At 38.9% G+C, this 25,865-nt stretch overlaps 1 protein-coding gene across 2 annotated transcripts in view; it reads right to left on the bottom strand.

The window, feature by feature from the left end:
* Positions 1–680: 680 nt before the first annotated feature.
* Positions 681–25,865, bottom strand: part of LOC308081306 (protein NLRC3-like) — a 37,487-nt gene continuing 12,302 nt past the window's right edge. For both annotated transcript variants that reach the window (XM_080457688.1, XM_080457689.1), the window contains 11 exons: positions 25,413–25,526; positions 22,852–22,965; positions 20,279–20,392; positions 17,698–17,811; positions 14,639–14,752; positions 10,747–10,860; positions 7,757–7,832; positions 7,064–7,286; positions 3,963–5,739; positions 3,695–3,865; positions 681–979 (listed from right to left, as the gene is read on the bottom strand). In XM_080457688.1, coding sequence (XP_080313814.1) covers positions 694–979; positions 3,695–3,865; positions 3,963–5,739; positions 7,064–7,286; positions 7,757–7,832; positions 10,747–10,860; positions 14,639–14,752; positions 17,698–17,811; positions 20,279–20,392; positions 22,852–22,965; positions 25,413–25,526 — 3,217 coding nt within the window. In that variant the 3' untranslated portion in view covers positions 681–693. The remainder of the gene's footprint in view (positions 980–3,694; positions 3,866–3,962; positions 5,740–7,063; positions 7,287–7,756; positions 7,833–10,746; positions 10,861–14,638; positions 14,753–17,697; positions 17,812–20,278; positions 20,393–22,851; positions 22,966–25,412; positions 25,527–25,865) is intronic.

The raw sequence follows: 25,865 nt of genomic DNA, 5'->3' as shown, positions 1-25,865 counted from the left end.
TGTAATGTCTCAGTAAACTATAGGATCATAGAATACAGAGAGACAGTGTAGTGTCTCAGTAAACTATAGGATCATAGAATACAGAATCATAGAATACAGAGACAGTGTAGTGTCTCAGTAAACTATAGGATCATAGAATACAGAGAGACAGTGTAGTGTCTCAGTAAACTATAGGATCATAGAATACAGAGAGACAGTGTAGTGTCTCAGTAAACTATAGGATCATAGAATACAGAGAGACAGTGTAGTGTATCAGTAAACTATAGGATCATAGAATACAGAGACAGTGTGGTGTCTCAGTAAACTATAGGATCATAGAATACAGAGAGACAGTGTAGTGTCTCAGTAAACTATAGGATCATAGAATACAGAGAGACAGTGTAGTGTCTCAGTAAACTATAGGATCATAGAATACAGAGACAGTGTAGTGTCTCAGTAAACTATAGGATCATAGAATACAGAGAGACAGTGTAGTGTCTCAGTAAACTATAGGATCATAGAATACAGAGAGACAGTGTAGTGTCTCAGTAAACTATAGGATCATAGAATACAGAGAGACAGTGTAGTGTCTCAGTAAACTATAGGATCATAGAATACAGAGACAGTGTAGTGTCTCAGTAAACTATAGGATCATAGAATACAGACAGTGTAGTCTGTCTGGTGTTTACACATGGTCTGAATAGACAGTAGACACTATGAACATTCACACACAGACCAAGTCTCTATGTGATGTCTGGTGTTTACACATGGTCTGAATAGACAGTAGACACTATGAACATTCACACACAGACCAAGTCTCTCATACCTAAGACTGTCCAGTCTGTAGTGTGGATCCTTCACAACAGCAGAGAGCAACGCTTCTCCTGATTCTCCTGGATGATTGTAGGTCACGTTCAACTCTCTCAAATGGGAAGGGTTGGAGCGCAGAGCTGAGGTCAGAGAAGAGCAGCCTTTCTCTGTGACCAGACATCCTGACAAACTGCACACACACACACACACACACACACACACACACACACACACACACACACACACACACACACACACACACACACACACACACACACACACACACACACACACACACACGATTTGGATTTGGAGCAAAGAACTGATGATAACTCTCTGACAGGTTACAGCCACTCAGCCTGAAGAAACATTAGTGGTAAAGCATTTATTAATTACATTTCTGTAAAATAAAGATCACATAATAAAATAAATAAATATCGCATGAGAGAGAGAGAGAGAGAGAGAGAGAGAGAGAGAGAGAGAGAGAGAGAGAGAGAGAGAGAGAGAGAGAGAGAGAGAGAGAGAGAGAGAGAGAGAGAGGGGGGGGCAGTGTAATGTTTACACCTTTATGATGGTGTGATGTATTGTGTGATAACTGATACAGTTTGTTCAGAGTACAAGGTACACACACACACACACACACACACACACACACACACACACACACACACACACACACACACACACACACACACACACACACACACACACACACACACACACACACACACACACACACACACACACACACACACGGGGGTAAAAGGTTAAAGCCCTATATTCTGATAGCTAATCATTGCTATAGAGTGTGTGTTCAGTAACAGGGGTCTCCTTGTGTCTACAGCTCTTTAATAAACACAAAATACATTTTCAGGAAGGTTACAATATCGGGGGGATGCTTCTGGAGGATTCTACAAATATCTCCTAGATCCTAACAGTTTTTGGGCGGTGAAACCGCCCCTATATGTGAGGTTTGGACATCGACATTCGCTGCACTGTGATTGGCCACCATTGTACCCCCCCCCACCCATTGTACCCCCCCAACCCTGCGCTGTGATTGGCCACCATTGTACCCCCCTAACCCTGCACCGTGATTGGCCACCCCTGACTCTATTCAGGACTGTGATTGGCTAGTGAAACACATGACACATGTGCATAGCCCTATAAATAGGACTATGCACTTAAAAAAAACACATATTTTACATAAAAAAAACACATATATGTTTTTTTTTAAAGTTAGGGGTGTACAATGGTTGGTCCACAGTATTACTTTTCTTTAAGTGAACTTCCATCACTGTGATGACCACTGTGATGACCACTGGGTGTGATTTTTTTTAAAAGTATGTTGCTACTGTATATATATCAGTGGTGTTCAAACTCCCAAAATCATGTATTTGGCTGCGGACCCCCATCTCAAAATATGTTGTTCCAGGGACCCACCCAGAAGCAAAAATTTGAGTTGAAAATGTTCGCTTCAAAAATATATAGCCTATCTTCAAAGATTTGCACACAATTTCACGATTTTTCAAAAATAGCAGATCTACAAGCTCGTACTCGTACTCGGCACTCGGTGCCGCACTACGAGCTTGCAGATCCGCTATATATATTTTTTTAAATAGTGGTTTAAGTGGTTACACGCAAATGCGTTCCCGGTTTTAATGGGTTAATTAGATACAGATCACATATTAAAATAAATATTGTGCGTGTGCGCAGTCATGCACACACACGCACAGATACACACACACACACACACACACACACACACACACACACACACACACACACACACAGCTGATCATTTGGGTGTCATAAGCATAATATATGTGTGCCCCCCCTCAAAGAAAATATAACGTTAACATGTAATGTTTTCAACAAGGCTGTGTAATTGATACATTCATCTTAAAAGGTAGGATATTTTTGGGTCAAAACTAAAAATAAATCGTTAAAAGGTTAAAGCACTATATTGTGATAGTAGGCTAATCATTGCTATAGAGTGTGTGTTCAGTAACAGGGGTCTCCTTGTGTCTACAGCTATTTAATAAACACAACATACATTTTCAGGAAGCTGAAAAAAATCAGCCAATCAGGAGAGAGTACCCATTTATATATTTTAATGTGTTCCAGTTCCAATGTTGTCAACTTTTTATCATCACTTCCAATTTCACTTCTTTAATCTGTATTCTGACTGAGTTCTCTATCCTGATTGAATAAAATTGGTATCAAGACCTGAAAATACATGTTCTGCTTAATAAAGAGCTGGAGAGACACAGAGACTCCTGTTACTGGACAAACACTCTAGCCTATCAGAGTAGGGTACTATCAGAATATAGAGCTATTTAACACTTATTTTAACCAAATAAAATCACTTACTTTACCTCTAAGTGCAATATTTTATATTCCTTACACATGAAACAATGTATTACTCACTTGTAGTGCTGGCCCATTAATTGGTAGGCTAATATTAAGACAGTGTCGCACGCACACGCACACGCACGCGCACACGCACACACACACACACACACACACACACACACACACACACACACACACACACACACACACACACACACACACATTTTATCAGCCAGTTTTGTGCTCCAGACCAGTCCACTCCAGACACAACCATGCAAGCACGACGAATGCACACAGACTCACTCACGAGCGAATAAATACATGCATGTGTCGTGGGAGGATCAACACCGTCTACATTCTACTTTTTCATTTGTCAAAATATTATCTATTATTATTATCTATTATTACCTGGTGCCCTTCGCACAGTGTGTGTGCCTAGCGGCAGTACTACATACACATACCGTGAGATGTTTCACTGAAGAACATTCTGTTCCATTGAATTTAGAAACGTATTTGGTTTTGTTTAAACACAGTTGAACACAGTTATACTGACTTGAGGGTCTCCAGCATGCAGTGTGGACTCCCCAGTCCCACAGCCAGCAGGGTTACGCCAGAATCCTGAAGGTCATTGTTGCTCAGATCCACTTCTCTCAGACTAGAGCTGGAGCTGAGGACTGACGATAACTCCTGACAGCAACTCTCTGACAGGTTACAGCCACTTAGCCTGAATAAGCATTTGTGATAAAGCATTTTTTATTAGATTTTCTGTTAAAGAAAGATCATATAATATATTAAATACATCCAGTTATCAATGAACCTACAGAGCTTTATTGGAGGCTTTGAGCACAGGCAGCAGCCTTAGAAGAGCTTCCTCTGAAGCAGAGTATTTCTTCAGGTCAAACACATCCAGCTCCTTTTCTGAAGACAGCAACATGAAGACCAGAGCTGACCACTGAGCAGGAGAGAGCTTGTCTGTGGAGAGACGTCCTGATGTCAGGTACTGTTGGATGTCCTCCTCCAGAGAATGATCATTCATCTCATTCAGACAGTGGAACAGATTGATGCTTCTCTCTGGAGATGGATTCTCTTTGATCTGCTCCTTGATGTATTTGACTGTTTCATGATCGGTCTGGAAGCTTTTTCCTGTTTGTGTCAGCAGTCTTTGTAGGAGTTTCTGATTGGTCTCCAAAGAGAGGCCCAGCAGGAAACGCAGGAACAAGTCCAGGTGTCCATTTGGACTCTGTAAGGCCTTGTCTACAGCACTTTGGTAGAGGTGATTTAACTTGGGCAGAGTGGAGGTTGTTTGTGGTCCTGACAGTAGGTTGACACCTTCGTTGAGGAAGGAGACAAAGACATAAAGAGCAGCGAGAAACTCCTGAACACTGAGATGGACAAAGCAGAACACTGTGTCCTTGAACACCCCAAATTCCTCTTTAAAGATCTGTGTAAACATTCCAGAGTACACAGAGGCATCTCTGATATCAATGCCACACTCTCTCAGGTCTGCTTCATAGAAGATCAGGTTGCCTTTCTCTAGCTGTTCAAACGCCAGTTTTCCCAAAGACAGAATGGCCTTGGTATTTTCTGGATTCTTGTCAGAATGTGCCTGATTTCCATCTTGATATTTCACATTCTTCTGTTTGGACTGAACCAACATGAAGTAGAGGTACATCGCAGTCAGGGTCTTTGGCAGCAAATCTTTCATCATTGTTCTCAAGTCCTCCAGAACTAAGGCAGTGATCCAACAGAAGACTGGGATGTGACACATGATGTGGAGGCTTTTGGATTTCTTGATGTGTGAGATGATTGGGCGTGCCTGCTCCTCATCCCCGAATCTCTTGATGAAGTACTCATCCTTCTGTGGATCGGTGAACCCTCTCACCTCTGTCACCCTGTCAACATAATCAGTTGGGATCTGATTGGCTGCTGCAGGTCGTGTAGTTATCCAGATGCGAGCAGAGCGAAGCAGGTTACCTTTGATCAGGTTTGTCAGCAGCACGTCCATCGAGGTTGGCTTTGTGACATCAGTTACAATCTCAGTGTTCTGGAAGAGAGGAAGCCTCAATTCATCTAATCCATCAAGGATGAACACAACTTGGAACTCTTTTAAGCTGCAGATCCCTCGTTCCTTGATTCCGCCAAAGAAATGACGAAGAAGTCCCACCAAGCTGTACTTCTTCTCCTTCATCAAATTCAGCTCTCGGAAAGTGAGGGGAAACATGAAGTGGATATTGTGGTGGGCTTTGTCTTCTGCCCAGTCCAGAGCACACTTCTGAGTTAAGACTGTTTTACCAATGCCGGCCACTCCCTTTGTCATCACTGTTCTAATTGGTTCATCTTGTCCAGGTAAGAGTTTAAAGATGTCTTCAAATCTGATTGGTGTCTCTGGTCTGGTTGGTTTCCTGGATGCTGTTTCAATCTGTCTGACTTCATGTTCTTTATTGACCTCTCCAGTGCCTCCCTCTGTGATGTAGAGCTCTGTGAAGATCTGATTGAGAAGTGTTGGGTTTTCCTCTTTAGCAGTCCACTCTGACACATTCTTACACTTCTTCCTCAGATTAGATTTGAGTTGTTGTTGACTGACAGGAGCAAGAGTTTCTAAATACGGAAAAGAACGGAAGACACCTGTGAGTATTATGTTAATATAAAAGTGACCGCCCAGATAGTAATACAAAATACTTGACATTAGAAGATATTTATCTTTATTACTGTTGTTATTGTTGGTATGTTGCTGTTAGCAGAGTGTTGTGGACCTTATCACGCTTGTATTTGGCTGCTTATACCTGTATGACTAGTGACAATTAAATCCTCTTGATTTTTGCTGTGTCTACACTCACTACACTTCTGATACTGATTATATTCATCCTTCCTGTAAGCTTGTGTGGAAGGGTATTATATGTCCATTATAAGTATTATTTTGATATAAATAACAAACTTAAAATGTATAGTTTTGCCAGCTTATTGTCTGAATTGTTTCTAAGAATCGTAGGGATCTGCTTGGAGACATGTTTACATTGACCACAGCCTTATTTTTCCTTAATTTCCTTCCATCGTGTTGAATTATGTATAATTACTGTCTCACTGCGCTCCATCATATTAAAGGTGTGAATAAAGACTTTCTTACTGATCTCCATCATATTAAAGGTGTGAATAAAGACTTTCTTACTGATCTCCATCATATTAAAGGTGTGAATAAAGACTTTCTTACTGATCTCCATCATATTAAAGGTGTTAATAAAGACTTTCTTACTGATCTCCATCATATTAAAGGTGTGAATAAAGACTTTCTTACTGATCTCCATCATATTAAAGGTGTGAATAAAGACTTTCTTACTGATCTCCATCATATTAAAGGTGTTAATAAAGACTTTCTTACTGATCTCCATCATATTAAAGGTGTGAATAAAGACTTTCTTACTGATCTCCATCATATTAAAGGTGTGAATAAAGACTTTCTTACTGCTCTCCATCATATTAAAGGTGTGAATAAAGACTTTCTTACTGCTCTCCATCATATTAAAGGTGTGAATAAAGACTTTCTTACTGATCTCCATCATGTTAAAGGTGTGAATAAAGACTTTCTTACTGCTCTCCATCATATTAAAGGTGTGAATAAAGACTTTCTTACTGATCTCCATCATGTTAAAGGTGTGAATAAAGACTTTCTTACTGATCTCCATCATATTAAAGGTGTGAATAAAGACTTTCTTACTGATCTCCATCATGTTAAAGGTGTGAATAAAGACTTTCTTACTGATATCTATCATGTTAAAGGTGTGAATAAAGACTTTCTTACTGATCTCCATCATATTAAAGGTGTGAATAAAGACTTTCTTACTGCTCTCCATCATATTAAAGGTGTGAATAAAGACTTTCTTACTGATCTCCATCATGTTAAAGGTGTGAATAAAGACTTTCTTACTGATCTCCAGGATGTCAGCCAGCTTCTCCTGCTTCAGACTCCTCAGGAGGTGCAGTGTGATCTTCAGAGCTCCCTTTGTGATGCTTCTCCTCTTCTCCTCCTCACCCTCACCCTCCCCCTCCTCCCTCTGACTCTCTAAGCATTCTGGGTAATCTGTTGTCAGAACCCTCTGGAACCTCTTCATCTCTTTCTTCACTAATGTTACCAGATTCTCTTCAAGAAGCTGAAACACATGATAATATAATAACGTTTAAATTAACAATATTGAATTGATTGATTGATTGGGGCAGACCAAGGCCCAGATGGGGGGATTATATCTCCATGCTGGCCATGGAACGCCTCAGGACCCCCCAGTATGAAGTGACTAATGTTGTCTGAAGCTCTCTGCTGGAACTGTTACCGCTAGACACACTGCCAAGAGCAGAGTGTTTAAAATGATAAAAAGTTAATTCATGAACTAGTCCTATGAGAAGTGTTCCTTATTGTAAAACCCAGTTCATATAAGACTGGCTCAGAGAACAATGGCAAAAAGTCAAATAAAGTTATAATAGATGTTTCAGGCATTTCAGTCTTCATGAACAAATACAGTTCATGTGGGATCAAATACTTTGGTGGACACACGGCCTATGTGTCTCTATTGTGATCAGCTCATCATGTTATTTGTAGATATAGTGAAGGTTTACATTGACATACCTTAAATATGGAGTCCAGCTCTGTTTCATGTTCCTGATCTGACTGACCACTGGGACCCTGAGATATCTGCTGGTCTCTGTGGAGGACACACACACACACACACACACACACACACACACACACACACACACACACACACACACACACACACACACACACACACACACACACACACACACACACACACACACACACACACACAGAATGTAACCAATGCCTCTATCCTTGGGCATTCCTGCAATCTGCAGGCCTCTCACAACTTACCAAGGATTCCACATATAAACACAAGCAGTTTACATTCATAATCAAGCTGTATAAAAGCATCCTTAAGATGTTGGTCATGGACAAGGAATGACTCTTCCAGACTGTGGTTGAATGTACATCCCACTTCAACTTCTAAGATGGTCACTTCTCTACTGTCCTCATCAACAACAACATCTGGTATATTAGCTGTAACGTCTGAAAATGTATGATTATATTGCACCGTTTGAACATGGCAGTTGAAACACATGAGTGCTTGTAAACTTTGAAATGAGTCTAATTTAACTTGACTTGTTTGTCATAATTTAAATAAAAGTTTAATATGTGACTAGCTGATGAATAAATGTAATGTTTGATGTTGGTTGTCATGGTGTCAGGGTTGATCAGCAGAGAGCAGAGTCTCCTGAACCCAGCTGTGTCTCCATGAAGAGTGACAATCTTTGACAAAGTCAAATTAGCCACATTTCAACAAGATAGATTAAGCTGATAAAAAATAGTATTGACTAAAATGAAAAAGGCATGACTCTCCCCTGTTTTCCTCCAGTAGACACCAGAGGCTCAGAGTCATTAAGTCATAAAGTCATTAAAAGTCGGCCAGTATTTTCAAAGCAGACATTATAATTATCTGTGGTTTATAACGTTGTTCAATATGTCACAATGTGATGCATTAATAGAAGGTCTGCTATGGAAAGGTAGAGGGTCATATTCCACTTGAAGGGTCCATTTGGTTACAAGTTTTACTCTCTTAGAGTTAAATTAACACTGATATTTTTACTGTATACTCTGATGTGTCATTATCTTACAGCTGTGAAAACCATAAGTTAAAATCATATGTTGTATATTAGAATCAGCAGTGTTGTAAAGTTGTAATGCACTGCAAAAAGATTTATGTTTTGTTGTTGAAGACTAAACATTTTCACAATATGTAGGCTAGGCCTAAACCATTCATTTATTTTATTTTACAACATTAATGGCAAGACATTTATTTAATAAATAAGTTCATAATATGTATTTAGATTTTTTTTAAATGGTGGGGAATGGATAAAAAAAAAATCTCAAATTGCAAATAAAATCCCAAAGAGCAAATGTACATGGGCATCACATTTCACAAGATAGATTTCATAATTAGTACTGTCTGTTGAAAAAAATAAATAAAGGGCTTCTGAAAATGTGAGTTAGATATTAAACTTTATGATTATATGAGCTTCAAAGTCTAACAACATCAGGGTGATTTCAGGCCAATGCAACATGATAACAGAGACAGTAGAGGTCAGGTGGTTTTACTGGTTGTAAATCTATAGTTTACTTGGAGAGAAAGTGGTTCAGACTGAACTGAGTGGATTTATATTATTATATTATATATATTAACCCCACAAGGCTAGCCCACTTGATAAACATGCTGAACAATGTTGATAAGACTGTCAGGGAACTTGCTAGATGTTCTGGTAAGAGAGGGTGAGACAAGTTTCCTGAGGTTCAGAAGAAAGCCCAATCTTGGACACACGTTACTGGGTTTAGGGTCTCATCAGATTGACCTGACCTCAATGACCTCTGTGTAAGAACTGTAGTATCCCTGGACTGGGTTCAACCTGACTCTGACACTGTAGTAGTTTCTGAGGACATTATAACCAACTGTTTGATCTCAGTAAGGGTTACTGTTATTGATACAGAACATCATTTATCACCAGTTAATGCACAGAGGTACCTTGTAATATTACAACAACATAAACAGCAACAACGCTGGACTGGTTTAAAATGACAAGGAAAACTATCTTGTCTTCCTGATGCAGATCACACTGTCTCTCACACAATATTCAAACATTATACAGTTGATGAGGATATACAGTAATCACCTCTTCAGTGAAAGCCAGAATCCTTCCAACCAGACTCAATCTTTCTCTGTGGTTCCCTAACACGTTTCCTCTTCATTGTCTGCACCATGACCATAATCCAGTTACTGAAACTGAATGTCACATATTCTAAATGGCTGCTATATAAGGGAATGTACCGTGTAGCATGACAGAATTGTTGATTTATTTGTTAAGGACTTCCAGACAGATGATATTTTTCATCATCTGTCAAAGTCTACAAGCACTTGTGTTTCAACTGCCATGTTCAAACTATGCAATAATGAAAATAATACATGTTCAGATGTCACAGTGAATACACCAGATGTTGTTGTTGATGAGGACAGTAGAGAAGTGACCATTTTAGAAGTGGGATTTACATTCAACCTCAGTCTGGAAGAGGCATTCCTTAGATGCTAAAGTACCAACGTCTTAAGGATGCTATTATACAGCTTGGTTACAAATGTAAACTGCTTGTGTTTGTATTTGAAAGCCTCAGTAATGTCCACAAACTGTCTGCCTCCAGTAGACACCCACCATAAACATCTGCCTGTAGAGGCCACCACAGATGTGGAAAGTTTAACTGTATGTTGTAGAACTATTTCCCCCCATGTCCTACTGGCTGCAACCCACGACTGAAAAAAAGGCCTGGATAGGCCACCCATACTGGCGAACACCTGTTCTCTGGGGAGTGCCCCTTTTCTAGAGATCACTGCTTTTCATAATGGATGCTGCTCTGGATAAAGGATGTGATATTTTGGGAGATTAAAAGGTCAACATCATGAATAATCAGACCAATAATCTTATAACTTCTGACCTTTTATCAGTAGAGTTTAATAAAACTAAATCATATGTTGTTTTCTGTTAGTTTTATATTCTGACCTCTGATCAGTAGAGTGGTGTCCATCTTTGAAGGTAATAAATCCTCCCTTGGAGTGGTCACTCTTCATGGAGACACAGCTGGGTTCAGGAGACTCTGCTCTCTGCTGATCAACCCTGACAGGAAGATAAGCAAGATGAAACATATTTAGAGCTCAACTAGTCAGTAGGTGGTAGACATCTAAGTATGAAACCGCTTATATTTAAAATTTGACAGTAAATGTATGTTGTTGAATGAAGATTTCAGATATAGTATGTCTGATGGTAAGATAAAGTGCTTCATGATGTTTTACATTTAGTTAGTTTTGTTAACTAGACATTTTGTGAAAGACTTTGTAGATTAAACAACCATCACAACACTGGGTCCTGTAACAACCCTCCAATTCAAATGCTGAAAACCTGCAATCTAGACCAAGCACTCAAAAGTACAGTTCTCAAAAACATTACATTACATTACATTACATTACATTACATTACATTACATTACATTACATTACATTACAGTCATTTAGCAGACGCTTTTATCCAAAGCGACTTACAATAAGTGTATTCAACATAGGTAGGGAACGAAAACTACTAATCACCAGAAGTCTTTAGTGCATTTTCTGCAAACACAAGCAACCAAGAGTATACCTAGCGCTAAGGTAAAAGTGCAATATATAAGCTACCTATTTCCTTAAACAGATGAGACAAAATAGCTAAATCAAATGAGCATGAGCTAAAACAAATAAGTGTATCGACTAAACAAGATCCAATAAACAATACAACAATAGAAAACAAGCGTTCGTACAACTAGTTAACAACAAGTAGGTCAGGCAGAGAGGAAGGATAGTGTTTCCTGAAGAGGTGGGTTTTCAGCCTGCGGCGAAATATGGGCAGTGACTCTGCTGTCCTAACATCAGTGGGAAGTTCATTCCACCACTGTGGGGCCAGAACAGAAAAGAGTTGTGACCGTGTGGATCGGCCAGAAGGACCCTTGAGTGACGAGGCAATCAGTCGCCCCGGGGTGGCAGACCGAAGTGGTCGGGCAGGGGTGTAGGCATCGACCATAGCCCGGAGGTTAAGAAGGAGCTGTTCCTTTCACTGCCCTATAGGCTAGCACCAGGGTTTTGAACTGGATGCGAGCCGCTACGGGGAGCCAGTGTAGAGAACGGAGAAGGATGGTTGTGTGGGAGAACTTGGGGCGGTTGAACACCAGACGAGCCGCAGCTTTCTGAACAAGCTCCAGAGGTCTGATGGCAGATGCCGGAGCACCAGCAAGGAGGGAGTTGCAGGAGTCCAGGCGGGAGATGACGAGAGCCTGGATGAGCACCTGGGCTGCCTTCTCCGTGAGGAAGGGGCGAATCCTCCTGATGTTGTAGAGGAGGAATCTGCAGGACCTTGTCACTGATGCGATGTTTGCCGAGAACGTCAGTTGATCGTCCAGGGTCACACCCAGATTCTTCGCAGTCCGAGTTGAGGTCACCACAGCATTATCAATGGTGATGGCCATGTCTCGGTGCGGACAGCCCTTCCCCGGGAGGAACATCAGCTCGTCTTCTCCAGGTTGAGCTTCAGGTGGTTTGTCGACATCCACTCCGAGATGTCAGCCAGACAAGCAGCAATGCGTGCCTCCACTTGGGTATCAGAGGGGGGGAATGAGAGGATCAGCTGGGTGTCATCGGCATAGCAGTGGTAGGAAAAGCCATGGGAGTGGATGACAGCACCAAGAGATGTAGTGTAGAGAGAGAAAAGAAGAGGACCCAGAACCGAGCCACGAAACATGAAACACAAGACAACGATCCAACAAGGACACACTGTGGAACAAGACTGTTCTATGTTATTACACAGCCTTGTTGAATGCTTGATTCTGATTGGCCAATCACTGAATTCATCGGTCAGTTATTTTTCAATAATGACCACTGAACTAAATAACAGAGTGCCTAATCAAAGGCTCAGAGCACCTGGCTCATATCAATCTGGATTTATGTTTTATTGTTGAAGACTAAACATTCTCTCAATATGTAGGCTAGGCCTAAACCATTTATTAATTTTGTTTTATAATAATTAGTTTGAAGGAGAGGGATTATCCACACATCATGTTAACATACTTTATAAATAAGAAAGAAGTTCATAATATGTATTTAGATGAAATTAAAATAAATGGTGGGGAAAGGGTAAAAGTAAAAGACAATCTCAAATTGCAAAACAATGCCCAAACAGCAAATGTACATGGGCAGCTATATTGAACATTAGACACATTTAACTAGATAGATTCCGTAATTATGAACTGTCCTTTGAAAAAATAAAATAAAGTGATTCTTAAAATGTGAGTTAGATATTAAACGTTATGATTATATGAGCTGTTAAAACAAACACGTTCAGTATCAAAGTCTAACAACATCAGGGTGATTTCAGGCCAATGCAACATGATAACAGAGACAGTAGAGGTCAGGTGGTTTTACTGGTTGTAAATCTACCTAGTTTACTTGGAAAGGAAGTGGTTCAGACTGAACTGAGTGGATTTATATTATTATATTATATATATTAACCCCACAAGGCTAGCCCACTTGATGAACATGCTGAACAATGTTGATAAGACTGTCAGGGAACTTGCTAGATGTTCTGGTAAGAGATGATGAGACAAGTTTCCTGGGGTTCAGAAGAAAACCCAATCTTAGGATGGACACACGTTACTGGGTTTAGGGTCTCATCAGATTGACCTGACCTCAATGACCTCTGTGTAAGAACTGTAGTATCCCTGGACTGGGTTCAACCTGACTCTGACACTGTAGTAGTTTCTGAGGACATTTTAACCAACTGTTTGATCTCAGTAAGGGTTACTGTTATTGATACAGAACATCATTTATCACCAGTTAATGCACAGAGGTACCTTGTAATATTACAACAACAAAAACAGCAACAACACTGGACTGGTTTAAAATGACAAGGAAAACTATCTTGTCTTCCTGATGCAGATCACACTGTCTCTCATACAATATTCAAACATTATACAGTTGATGAGGATATACAGTAATCACCTCTTCAGTCAAAGCCAGAATCCTTCCAACCAGACTCAATCTTTCTCTGTGGTTCCCTAACACGTTTCCTCTTCATTGTCTGCACCATGACCATAATCCAGTTACTGAAACTAAATGTCACATATTCTAAATGGCTGCTATATAAGGGAATGTACCGTGTAGCGTGACAGAATTGTTGATTTATTTGTTAAGGACTTCCAGACAGATGATATTTTTCATCATCTGTCAAAGTCTACAAGCACTTGTGTTTCAACTGCCATATTCAAACTATGCAATAATGAAAATAATACATGTTCAGATGTCACAGTGAATACACCAGATGTTGTTGTTGATGAGGACAGTAGAGAAGTGACCATTTAGAAGTGGGATTTACATTCAACCACAGTCTGGAAGAGGCATTCCTTAGATGCTAAAGTACCAACGTCTTAAGGATGCTATTATACAGCTTGGTTACAAATGTAAACTGCTTGTGTTTGTATTTGAAAGCCTCAGTAATGTCCACAAACTGTCTGCCTCCAGTAGACACCCACCATAAACATCTGCCTGTAGAGGCCACCACAGATGTGGAAAGTTTAACTGTATGTTGTAGAACTATTTCCCCCCATGTCCTACTGGCTGCAACCCACGACTGAAAAAAAGGCCTGGATAGGCCACCCATACTGGCGAACACCTGTTCTCTGGGGAGTGCCCCTTTTCTAGAGATCACTGCTTTTCATAATGGATGCTGCTCTGGATAAAGGATGTGATATTTTGGGAGATTAAAAGGTCAACATCATGAATAATCAGACCAATAATCTTATAACTTCTGACCTTTTATCAGTAGAGTTTAATAAAAGTAAAGCATGTGTTGTTTTCTGTTAGTTTTATATTCTGACCTCTGATCAGTAGAGTGGTGTCCATCTTTGAAGGTAATAAATCCTCCCTTGGAGTGGTCACTCTTCATGGAGACACAGCTGGGTTCAGGAGACTCTGCTCTCTGCTGATCAACCCTGACAGGAAGATAAGCAAGATGAAACATATTTAGAGCTCAACTAGTCAGTAGGTGGTAGACATCTAAGTATGAAACCGCTTATATTTAAAATTTGACAGTAAATGTATGTTGTTGAATGAAGATTTCAGATATAGTATGTCTGATGGTAAGATAAAGTGCTTCATGATGTTTTACATTTAGTTAGTTTTGTTAACAAGACATTTTGTGAAAGACTTTGTAGATTAAACAACCATCACAACACTGGGTCCTGTAACAACCCTCCAATTCAAATGCTGAAAACCTGCAATCTAGACCAGTGTTTATCAACCCTGGCAAACGTCGCAATTTTGGGCCGGGGCTACTGCTGAGGTGTGCCGCGCCGTTTGAAGAAGGTTTTTTTTACGATAATAATAATCAGGCATGCAAACAGCCCCGAGGTGAAAAGGGTGACAACATGCTGTTTTTTTTCGGGTCAGGGGTCACACTATTGCCCTATTTGGATTCAAAACGGCTAGTGGAAGCTGAAAAGCTACAAGTTTCGTATCGTATCGAAATCGTATCGAAGTTGTGTGCCCAATATCGTATCGTATCGTGAAATTCGTGTATCGGCACACCCCTAGTGTGTCTGTATATATATATACTGTATATATATATATATATATATATATATATATATAATTATATATATATATATATACCGTATATCTAGGTGTGCCCTGGGATCTTTTGGCTATGCCAGGTGTGCCTTGGCACAAAAAAGGTTGATAGACACTGATCTAGACCAAGCACTCAAAAGTACAGTTCTCAAAAACTGAAACATGAAACACAAGACAACGATCCAACAAGGACACACTGTGGAACAAGACTGTTCTATGTTATTACACAGCCTTGTTGAATGCTTGATTCTGATTGGCCAATCACTGAATTCATCGGTCAGTTATTTTTCAATAATGACCACTGAACTAAATAACAGAGTGCCTAATCAAAGGCTCAGAGCACCTGGCTCATATCAATCTGGATTTATGTTTTATTGTTGAAGACTAAACATTCTCTCAATATGTAGGCTAGGCCTAAACCATTTATTAATTTTGTTTTATAATAATTAGTTTGAAGGAGAGGGATTATCCACACATCATGTTAACATACTTTATAAATAAGAAAGAAGTTCATAATATGTATTTAGATGAAATTAAAATAAATGGTGGGGAAAGGGTAAAAGTAAAAGACAATCTCAAATTGCAAAACAATGCCCAAACAGCAAATGTACATGGGCAGCTATATTGAACATTAGACACATTTAACTAGATAGATTCCATAATTATGAACTGTCCTTTGAAAAAATAAAATAAAGTGATTCTTAAAATGTGAGTTAGATATTAAACGTTATGATTATATGAGCTGTTAAAACAAACACGTTCAGTATCAAAGTCTAACAACATCAGGGTGATTTCAGGCCAATGCAACATGATAACAGAGACAGTAGAGGTCAGGTGGTTTTACTGGTTGTAAATCTACCTAGTTTACTTGGAAAGGAAGTGGTTCAGACTGAACTGAGTGGATTTATATTATTATATTATATATATTAACCCCACAAGGCTAGCCCACTTGATGAACATGCTGAACAATGTTGATAAGACTGTCAGGGAACTTGCTAGATGTTCTGGTAAGAGATGATGAGACAAGTTTCCTGGGGTTCAGAAGAAAACCCAATCTTAGGATGGACACACGTTACTGGGTTTAGGGTCTCGTCAGATTGACCTGACCTCAATGACCTCTGTGTAAGAACTGTAGTATCCCTGGACTGGGTTCAACCTGACTCTGACACTGTAGTAGTTTCTGAGGACATTTTAACCAACTGTTTGATCTCAGTAAGGGTTACTGTTATTGATACAGAACATCATTTATCACCAGTTAATGCACAGAGGTACCTTGTAATATTACAACAACATAAACAGCAACAACACTGGACTGGTTTAAAATGACAAGGAAAACTATCTTGTCTTCCTGATGCAGATCACACTGTCTCTCACACAATATTCAAACATTATACAGTTGATGAGGATATACAGTAATCACCTCTTCAGTCAAAGCCAGAATCCTTCCAACCAGACTCAATCTTTCTCTGTGGTTCCCTAACACGTTTCCTCTTCATTGTCTGCACCATGACCATAATCCAGTTACTGAAACTGAATGTCACATATTCTAAATGGCTGCTATATAAGGGAATGTACAGTGTAGCATGACAGAATTGTTGATTTATTTGTTAAGGACTTCCAGACAGATGATATTTTTCATCATCTGTCAAAGTCTACAAGCACTTGTGTTTCAACTGCCATGTTCAAACTATGCAATAATGAAAATAATACATGTTCAGATGTCACAGTGAATACACCAGATGTTGTTGTTGATGAGGACAGTAGAGAAGTGACCATTTTAGAAGTGGGATTTACATTCAACCACAGTCTGGAAGAGGCATCCCTTACTAAGATGCTAAAGTACCAACGTCTTAAGGATGCTATTATACAGCTTGGTTACAAATGTAAACTGCTTGTGTTTGTATTTGAAAGCCTCAGTAATGTCCACAAACTGTCTGCCTCCAGTAGACACCCACCATAAATATCTGCCCGTAGAGTACTAGAGGCCACCACAGATGTGGAGAGTTTAACTGTATGTTGTAGAACTATTTCCCCCCATGTCCTACTGGCTGCAACCCACGACTGAAAAAAAGGCTTGGATAGGCCACCCATCCTGGCAAAGACCTGTTCTCTGGGGAGTGCCCCTTTTCTAGAGATCACTGCTTTTCATAATGGATGCTGCTCTGGTTAAAGGATGTGATATTTTGGGAGATTAAAAGGTCAACATCATGAATAATCAGACCAATAATCTTATAATTTCTGACCTTTTAGCAGTAGAGTTTAATGAAAGTAAATCATGTGTTGTTTTCTGTTAGTTTTATATTCTGACCTCTGATCAGTAGAGTGGTGTCCATCTTTGAAGGTAATAAATCCTCCCTTGGAGTGGTCACTCTTCATGGAGACACAGCTGGGTTCAGGAGACTCTGCTCTCTGCTGATCAACCCTGACAGGAAGATAAGCAAGATGAAACATATTTAGAGCTCAACTAGTCAGTAGGTAGACATCTAAGTATGAAACCGCTTATATTTAAAATTTGACAGTAAATGTATGTTGTTGAATGAAGATTTCAGATATAGTATGTCTGATGGTAAGATAAAGTGCTTCATGATGTTTTACATTTAGTTAGTTTTGTTAACAAGACATTTTGTGAAAGACTTTGTAGATTAAACAACCATCACAACACTGGGTCCTGTAACAACCCTCCAATTCAACCTGCAATCTAGACCAAGCACTCAAAAGTACAGTTCTCAAAAACTGAAACATGAAACACAAGACAACGATCCAACAAGGACACACTGTGGAACAAGACTGTTCTATGTTATTACACAGCCTTGTCGAATGCTTGATTCTGATTGGCCAATCACTGAATTCATCGGTCAGTTATTTTTCAATAATGACCACTGAACTAAATAACAGAGTGCTGTCTATTCAAAGGCTCAGAGCACCTGGCTCATATCAATCTGGATTTATGTTTTATTGTTGAAGACTAAACATTCTCTCAATATGTAGGCTAGGCCTAAACCATTTATTAATTTTGTTTTATAATAATTAGTTTGAAGGAGAGGGATTATCCACACATCATGTTAACATACTTTATAAATAAGAAAGAAGTTCATAATATGTATTTAGATGAAATTAAAATAAATGGTGGGGAAAGGGTAAAAGTAAAAGACAATCTCAAATTGCAAAACAATGCCCAAACAGCAAATGTACATGGGCAGCTATATTGAACATTAGACACATTTAACTAGATAGATTCCATAATTAGGAACTGTCCTTTGAAAAAATAAAATAAAGTGATTCTTAAAATGTGAGTTAGATATTAAACGTTATGATTATATGAGCTGTTAAAACAAACACGTTCAGTATCAAAGTCTAACAACATCAGGGTGATTTCAGGCCAATGCAACATGATAACAGAGACAGTAGAGGTCAGGTGGTTTTACTGGTTGTAAATCTACCTAGTTTACTTGGAAAGGAAGTGGTTCAGACTGAACTGTGTGGATTTATATTATTATATTATATATATTAACCCCACAAGGCTAGCCCACTTGATGAACATGCTGAACAATGTTGATAAGACTGTCAGGGAACTTGCTAGATGTTCTGGTAAGAGATGATGAGACAAGTTTCCTGGGGTTCAGAAGAAAACCCAATCTTAGGATGGACACACGTTACTGGGTTTAGGGTCTCGTCAGATTGACCTGACCTCAATGACCTCTGTGTAAGAACTGTAGTATCCCTGGACTGGGTTCAACCTGACTCTGACACTGTAGTAGTTTCTGAGGACATTTTAACCAACTGTTTGATCTCAGTAAGGGTTACTGTTATTGATACAGAACATCATTTATCACCAGTTAATGCACAGAGGTACCTTGTAATATTACAACAACATAAACAGCAACAACACTGGACTGGTTTAAAATGACAAGGAAAACTATCTTGTCTTCCTGATGCAGATCACACTGTCTCTCACACAATATTCAAACATTATACAGTTGATGAGGATATACAGTAATCACCTCTTCAGTCAAAGCCAGAATCCTTCCAACCAGACTCAATCTTTCTCTGTGGTTCCCTAACACGTTTCCTCTTCATTGTCTGCACCATGACCATAATCCAGTTACTGAAACTGAATGTCACATATTCTAAATGGCTGCTATATAAGGGAATGTACAGTGTAGCATGACAGAATTGTTGATTTATTTGTTAAGGACTTCCAGACAGATGATATTTTTCATCATCTGTCAAAGTCTACAAGCACTTGTGTTTCAACTGCTATGTTCAAACTATGCAATAATGAAAATAATACATGTTCAGATGTCACAGTGAATACACCAGATGTTGTTGTTGATGAGGACAGTAGAGAAGTGACCATTTTAGAAGTGGGATTTACATTCAACCACAGTCTGGAAGAGGCATCCCTTACTAAGATGCTAAAGTACCAACGTCTTAAGGATGCTATTATACAGCTTGGTTACAAATGTAAACTGCTTGTGTTTGTATTTGAAAGCCTCAGTAATGTCCACAAACTGTCTGCCTCCAGTAGACACCCACCATAAATATCTGCCCGTAGAGTACTAGAGGCCACCACAGATGTGGAGAGTTTAACTGTATGTTGTAGAACTATTTCCCCCCATGTCCTACTGGCTGCAACCCACGACTGAAAAAAAGGCTTGGATAGGCCACCCATCCTGGCAAAGACCTGTTCTCTGGGGAGTGCCCCTTTTCTAGAGATCACTGCTTTTCATAATGGATGCTGCTCTGGTTAAAGGATGTGATATTTTGGGAGATTAAAAGGTCAACATCATGAATAATCAGACCAATAATCTTATAATTTCTGACCTTTTAGCAGTAGAGTTTAATGAAAGTAAATCATGTGTTGTTTTCTGTTAGTTTTATATTCTGACCTCTGATCAGTAGAGTGGTGTCCATCTTTGAAGGTAATAAATCCTCCCTTGGAGTGGTCACTCTTCATGGAGACACAGCTGGGTTCAGGAGACTCTGCTCTCTGCTGATCAACCCTGACAGGAAGATAAGCAAGATGAAACATATTTAGAGCTCAACTAGTCAGTAGGTAGACATCTAAGTATGAAACCGCTTATATTTAAAATTTGACAGTAAATGTATGTTGTTGAATGAAGATTTCAGATATAGTATGTCTGATGGTAAGATAAAGTGCTTCATGATGTTTTACATTTAGTTAGTTTTGTTAACAAGACATTTTGTGAAAGACTTTGTAGATTAAACAACCATCACAACACTGGGTCCTGTAACAACCCTCCAATTCAACCTGCAATCTAGACCAAGCACTCAAAAGTACAGTTCTCAAAAACTGAAACATGAAACACAAGACAACGATCCAACAAGGACACACTGTGGAACAAGACTGTTCTATGTTATTACACAGCCTTGTCGAATGCTTGATTCTGATTGGCCAATCACTGAATTCATCGGTCAGTTATTTTTCAATAATGACCACTGAACTAAATAACAGAGTGCTGTCTATTCAAAGGCTCAGAGCACCTGGCTCATATCAATCTGGATTTATGTTTTATTGTTGAAGACTAAACATTCTCTCAATATGTAGGCTAGGCCTAAACCATTTATTAATTTTGTTTTATAATAATTAGTTTGAAGGAGAGGGATTATCCACACATCATGTTAACATACTTTATAAATAAGAAAGAAGTTCATAATATGTATTTAGATGAAATTAAAATAAATGGTGGGGAAAGGGTAAAAGTAAAAGACAATCTCAAATTGCAAAACAATGCCCAAACAGCAAATGTACATGGGCAGCTATATTGAACATTAGACACATTTAACTAGATAGATTCCATAATTAGGAACTGTCCTTTGAAAAAATAAAATAAAGTGATTCTTAAAATGTGAGTTAGATATTAAACGTTATGATTATATGAGCTGTTAAAACAAACACGTTCAGTATCAAAGTCTAACAACATCAGGGTGATTTCAGGCCAATGCAACATGATAACAGAGACAGTAGAGGTCAGGTGGTTTTACTGGTTGTAAATCTACCTAGTTTACTTGGAAAGGAAGTGGTTCAGACTGAACTGAGTGGATTTATATTATTATATTATATATATTAACCCCACAAGGCTAGCCCACTTGATGAACATGCTGAACAATGTTGATAAGACTGTCAGGGAACTTGCTAGATGTTCTGGTAAGAGATGATGAGACAAGTTTCCTGGGGTTCAGAAGAAAACCCAATCTTAGGATGGACACACGTTACTGGGATTAGGGTCTCATCAGATTGACCTGACCTCAATGACCTCTGTGTAAGAACTGTAGTATCCCTGGACTGGGTTCAACCCGACTCTGACACTGTAGTAGTTTCTGAGGACATTATAACCAACTGTTTGATCTCAGTAAGGGTTACTGTTATTGATACAGAACATCATTTATCACCAGTTAATGCACAGAGGTACCTTGTAATATTACAACAACATAAACAGCAACAACACTGGACTGGTTTAAAATGACAAGGAAAACTATCTTGTCTTCCTGATGCAGATCACACTGTCTCTCACACAATATTCAAACATTATACAGTTGATGAGGATATACAGTAATCACCTCTTCAGTCAAAGCCAGAATCCTTCCAACCAGACTCAATCTTTCTCTGTGGTTCCCTAACACGTTTCCTCTTCATTGTCTGCACCATGACCATAATCCAGTTACTGAAACTGAATGTCACATATTCTAAATGGCTGCTATATAAGGGAATGTACAGTGTAGCATGACAGAATTGTTGATTTATTTGTTAAGGACTTCCAGACAGATGATATTTTTCATCATCTGTCAAAGTCTACAAGCACTTGTGTTTCAACTGCCATGTTCAAACTATGCAATAATGAAAATAATACATGTTCAGATGTCACAGCGAATACACCAGATGTTGTTGTTGATGAGGACAGTAGAGAAGTGACCATTTTAGAAGTGGGATTTACATTCAACCACAGTCTGGAAGAGGCATCCCTTACTAAGATGCTAAAGTACCAACGTCTTAAGGATGCTATTATACAGCTTGGTTACAAATGTAAACTGCTTGTGTTTGTATTTGAAAGCCTCAGTAATGTCCACAAACTGTCTGCCTCCAGTAGACACCCACCATAAACATCTGCCCGTAGAGGCCACCACAGATGTGGAAAGTTTAACTGTATGTTGTAGAACTATTTCCCCCCATGTCCTACTGGCTGCAACCCACGACTGAAAAAAAGGCCTGGATAGGCCACCCATCCTGGCAAAGACCTGTTCTCTGGGGAGTGCCCCTTTTCTAGAGATCACTGCTTTTCATAATGGATGCTGCTCTGGTTAAAGGATGTGATATTTTGGGAGATTAAAAGGTCAACATCATGAATAATCAGACCAATAATCTTATAATTTCTGACCTTTTATCAGTAGAGTTTAATGAAAGTAAATCATGTGTTGTTTTCTGTTAGTTTTATATTCTGACCTCTGATCAGTAGAGTGGTGTCCATCTTTGAAGGTAATAAATCCTCCCTTGGAGTGGTCACTCTTCATGGAGACACAGCTGGGTTCAGGAGACTCTGCTCTCTGCTGATCAACCCTGACAGGAAGATAAGCAAGATGAAACATATTTAGAGCTCAACTAGTCAGTAGGTGGTAGACATCTAAGTATGAAACCGCTTATATTTAAAATTTGACAGTAAATGTATGTTGTTGAATGAAGATTTCAGATATAGTATGTCTGATGGTAAGATAAAGTGCTTCATGATGTTTTACATTTAGTTAGTTTTGTTAACAAGACATTTTGTGAAAGACTTTGTAGATTAAACAACCATCACAACACTGGGTCCTTTAACAACCCTCCTATTCTATTGTTGAAAACCTGCAATCTAGACCAAGCACTCAAAAGTACAGTTCTCAAAAACTGAAACATGAAACACAAGACAACGATCCAACAAGGACACACTGTGGAACAAGACTGTTCTATGTTATTACACAGCCTTGTTGAATGCTTGATTCTGATTGGCCAATCACTGAATTCATCTGTCAGTTATTTTTCAATAATGACCACTGAACTAAATAACAGAGTGCCTAATCAAAGGCTCAGAGCACCTGGCTCATATCAATCTGGATTTATGTTTTATTGTTGAAGACTAAACATTCTCTCAATATGTAGGCTAGGCCTAAACCATTTATTAATTTGGTTTTATAATAATTAGTTTGAAGGAGAGGGATTATCCACACATCATGTTAACATACTTTATAAATAAGAAAGAAGTTCATAATATGTATTTAGATGAAATTAAAATAAATGGTGGGGAAAGGGTAAAAGTAAAAGACAATCTCAAATTGCAAAACAATGCCCAAACAGCAAATGTACAAGGGCAGCTATATTGAACATTAGACACATTTAACTAGATAGATTCCATAATTATGAACTGTCCTTTGAAAAAATAAAATAAAGTGATTCTTAAAATGTGAGTTAGATATTAAACGTTATGATTATATGAGCTGTTAAAACAAACACGTTCAGTATCAAACAACATCAGGGTGATTTCAGGCCAATGCAACATGATAACAGAGACAGTAGAGGTCAGGTGGTTTTACTGGTTGTAAATCTACCTAGTTTACTTGGAAAGGAAGTGGTTCAGACTGAACTGAGTGGATTTATATTATTATATTATATATATTAACCCCACAAGGCTAGCCCACTTGATGAACATGCTGAACAATGTTGATAAGACTGTCAGGGAACTTGCTAGATGTTCTGGTAAGAGATGATGAGACAAGTTTCCTGGGGTTCAGAAGAAAGCCCAATCTTAGGATGGACACACGTTACTGGGTTTAGGGTCTCGTCAGATTGACCTGACCTCAATGACCTCTGTGTAAGAACTGTAGTATCTCTGGACTGGGTTCAACCTGACTCTGACACTGTAGTAGTTTCTGAGGACATTCTAACCAACTGTTTGATCTCAGTAAGAGTTACTGTTATTGATACAGAACATTATTTATCACCAGTTAATGCAGAGAGGTACCTTGTAATATTACAATAACAAAAACAGCAACAACACTGGACTGGTTTCAAACAATAACTATCTTGCCTTCCTGAATCAGATCACACTGTCTCTCACACAATATTCAAACATTATACAGTTGATGAGGATATACAGTAATCACCTCTTCAGTTAAAGCCAGAATCCTTCCAACTAGACTCAATCTTTCTCTGTGCTATCCTAACACGTTTCCTCCTCATTATCTGCACCATGACCATAACCCACTTACTGAAACTCTGTCACATATTCTGAATGGCGGCTATATAAAGGAATGTACATTGTAGCATGACATAATTGTTGATTTATTAGTTAAGGACATCCAGTAAGTCCATATTTTTCATTGTCTGTCAAAATGTACAAGCACTTGTGTTTCAACTGCCAAGTTCAAACTGTGCAATAATGAAAATAATAAATGTACAGATGTTATAGCTAGTACACCAGATGTTGTTGTTGATGAGGACAGTAGAGAAGTGACCATCTTAGGAGTGGGATGTACATTCAACCACAGTCTGGAAGAGGCATCCCTTACTAATATGCTAAAGTACCAACGTCTTAAGGATGCTATTATACAGCTTGGTTAAACATGTAAACTGCTGTGTTTGTATTTGAAAGCCTCTGTAATGTCCACAAACTGTCTGCCTCCAGTAGACACCAACGATAAACATCTGCCCGTAGCGGCCATCACAGATGTGTAAAGTTTAACTGTATGTTGTAGAACTATTTCCACCATGTCCTACTGGCTGCAACCCAAGGTTGAAAAGGGCTTGGGTAGGCCACCCATCCTGGTGAAGACCTGTGTCCCTTTTCTATAGATCACTGCTTTTTGTGCATTTGAACACAGTCTCATCATGGATGCTGCTCTGGATAAATTATGTGGTGGTGTTGTGGTGAACATCATGAATAATCAGACCAATAATCTTTTATTTTCTGACCTTTTATCAGTAGAGTTTAATAAAAGTAAATCATGTGTTTTCTGTTAGTTTTATATTCTGACCTCTGATCAGTAGAGTGGTGTCCATCTTTCAAGTGAATCCATGCTCTCTTGGAGCGGTCACTCTTCATGGAGACACAGCTGGGTTCAGGAGACTCTGCTCTCTGCTGATCAACCCTGACAGGAAGATAAGCAAGATGAAACATATTTAGAGCTCAACTAGTCAGTAGGTGGTAGACATCTAAGTATGAAACCGCTTATATTTAAAATGGAACAGCACATGTATGTTGTTTAATGAAGATATAGTATATCTGATTGTAAGAATAATCAGATATTAATAAGAATAATCAGATATTAGAATGGGGATATTAGGGGACAGTAGGGTTAATGCCAGCCTGTTTATGATCTCAGGGGTTTCTTTTAATGTGTCTCCAGTAGTGAAGCATCAAACTGGACAAATGAAATAAACAGTGAAACAACCTGGATAATCATCAGCAGGTGAAACTCTCCTTGCTC

The sequence above is a fragment of the Gymnoscopelus braueri genome (assembly GCF_963280865.1).
Source record: "Gymnoscopelus braueri genome assembly, contig: SCAFFOLD_399, whole genome shotgun sequence".
Taxonomy (NCBI): domain Eukaryota; kingdom Metazoa; phylum Chordata; class Actinopteri; order Myctophiformes; family Myctophidae; genus Gymnoscopelus; species Gymnoscopelus braueri.
This window is presented reverse-complemented; position numbering and strand designations above follow the sequence as displayed.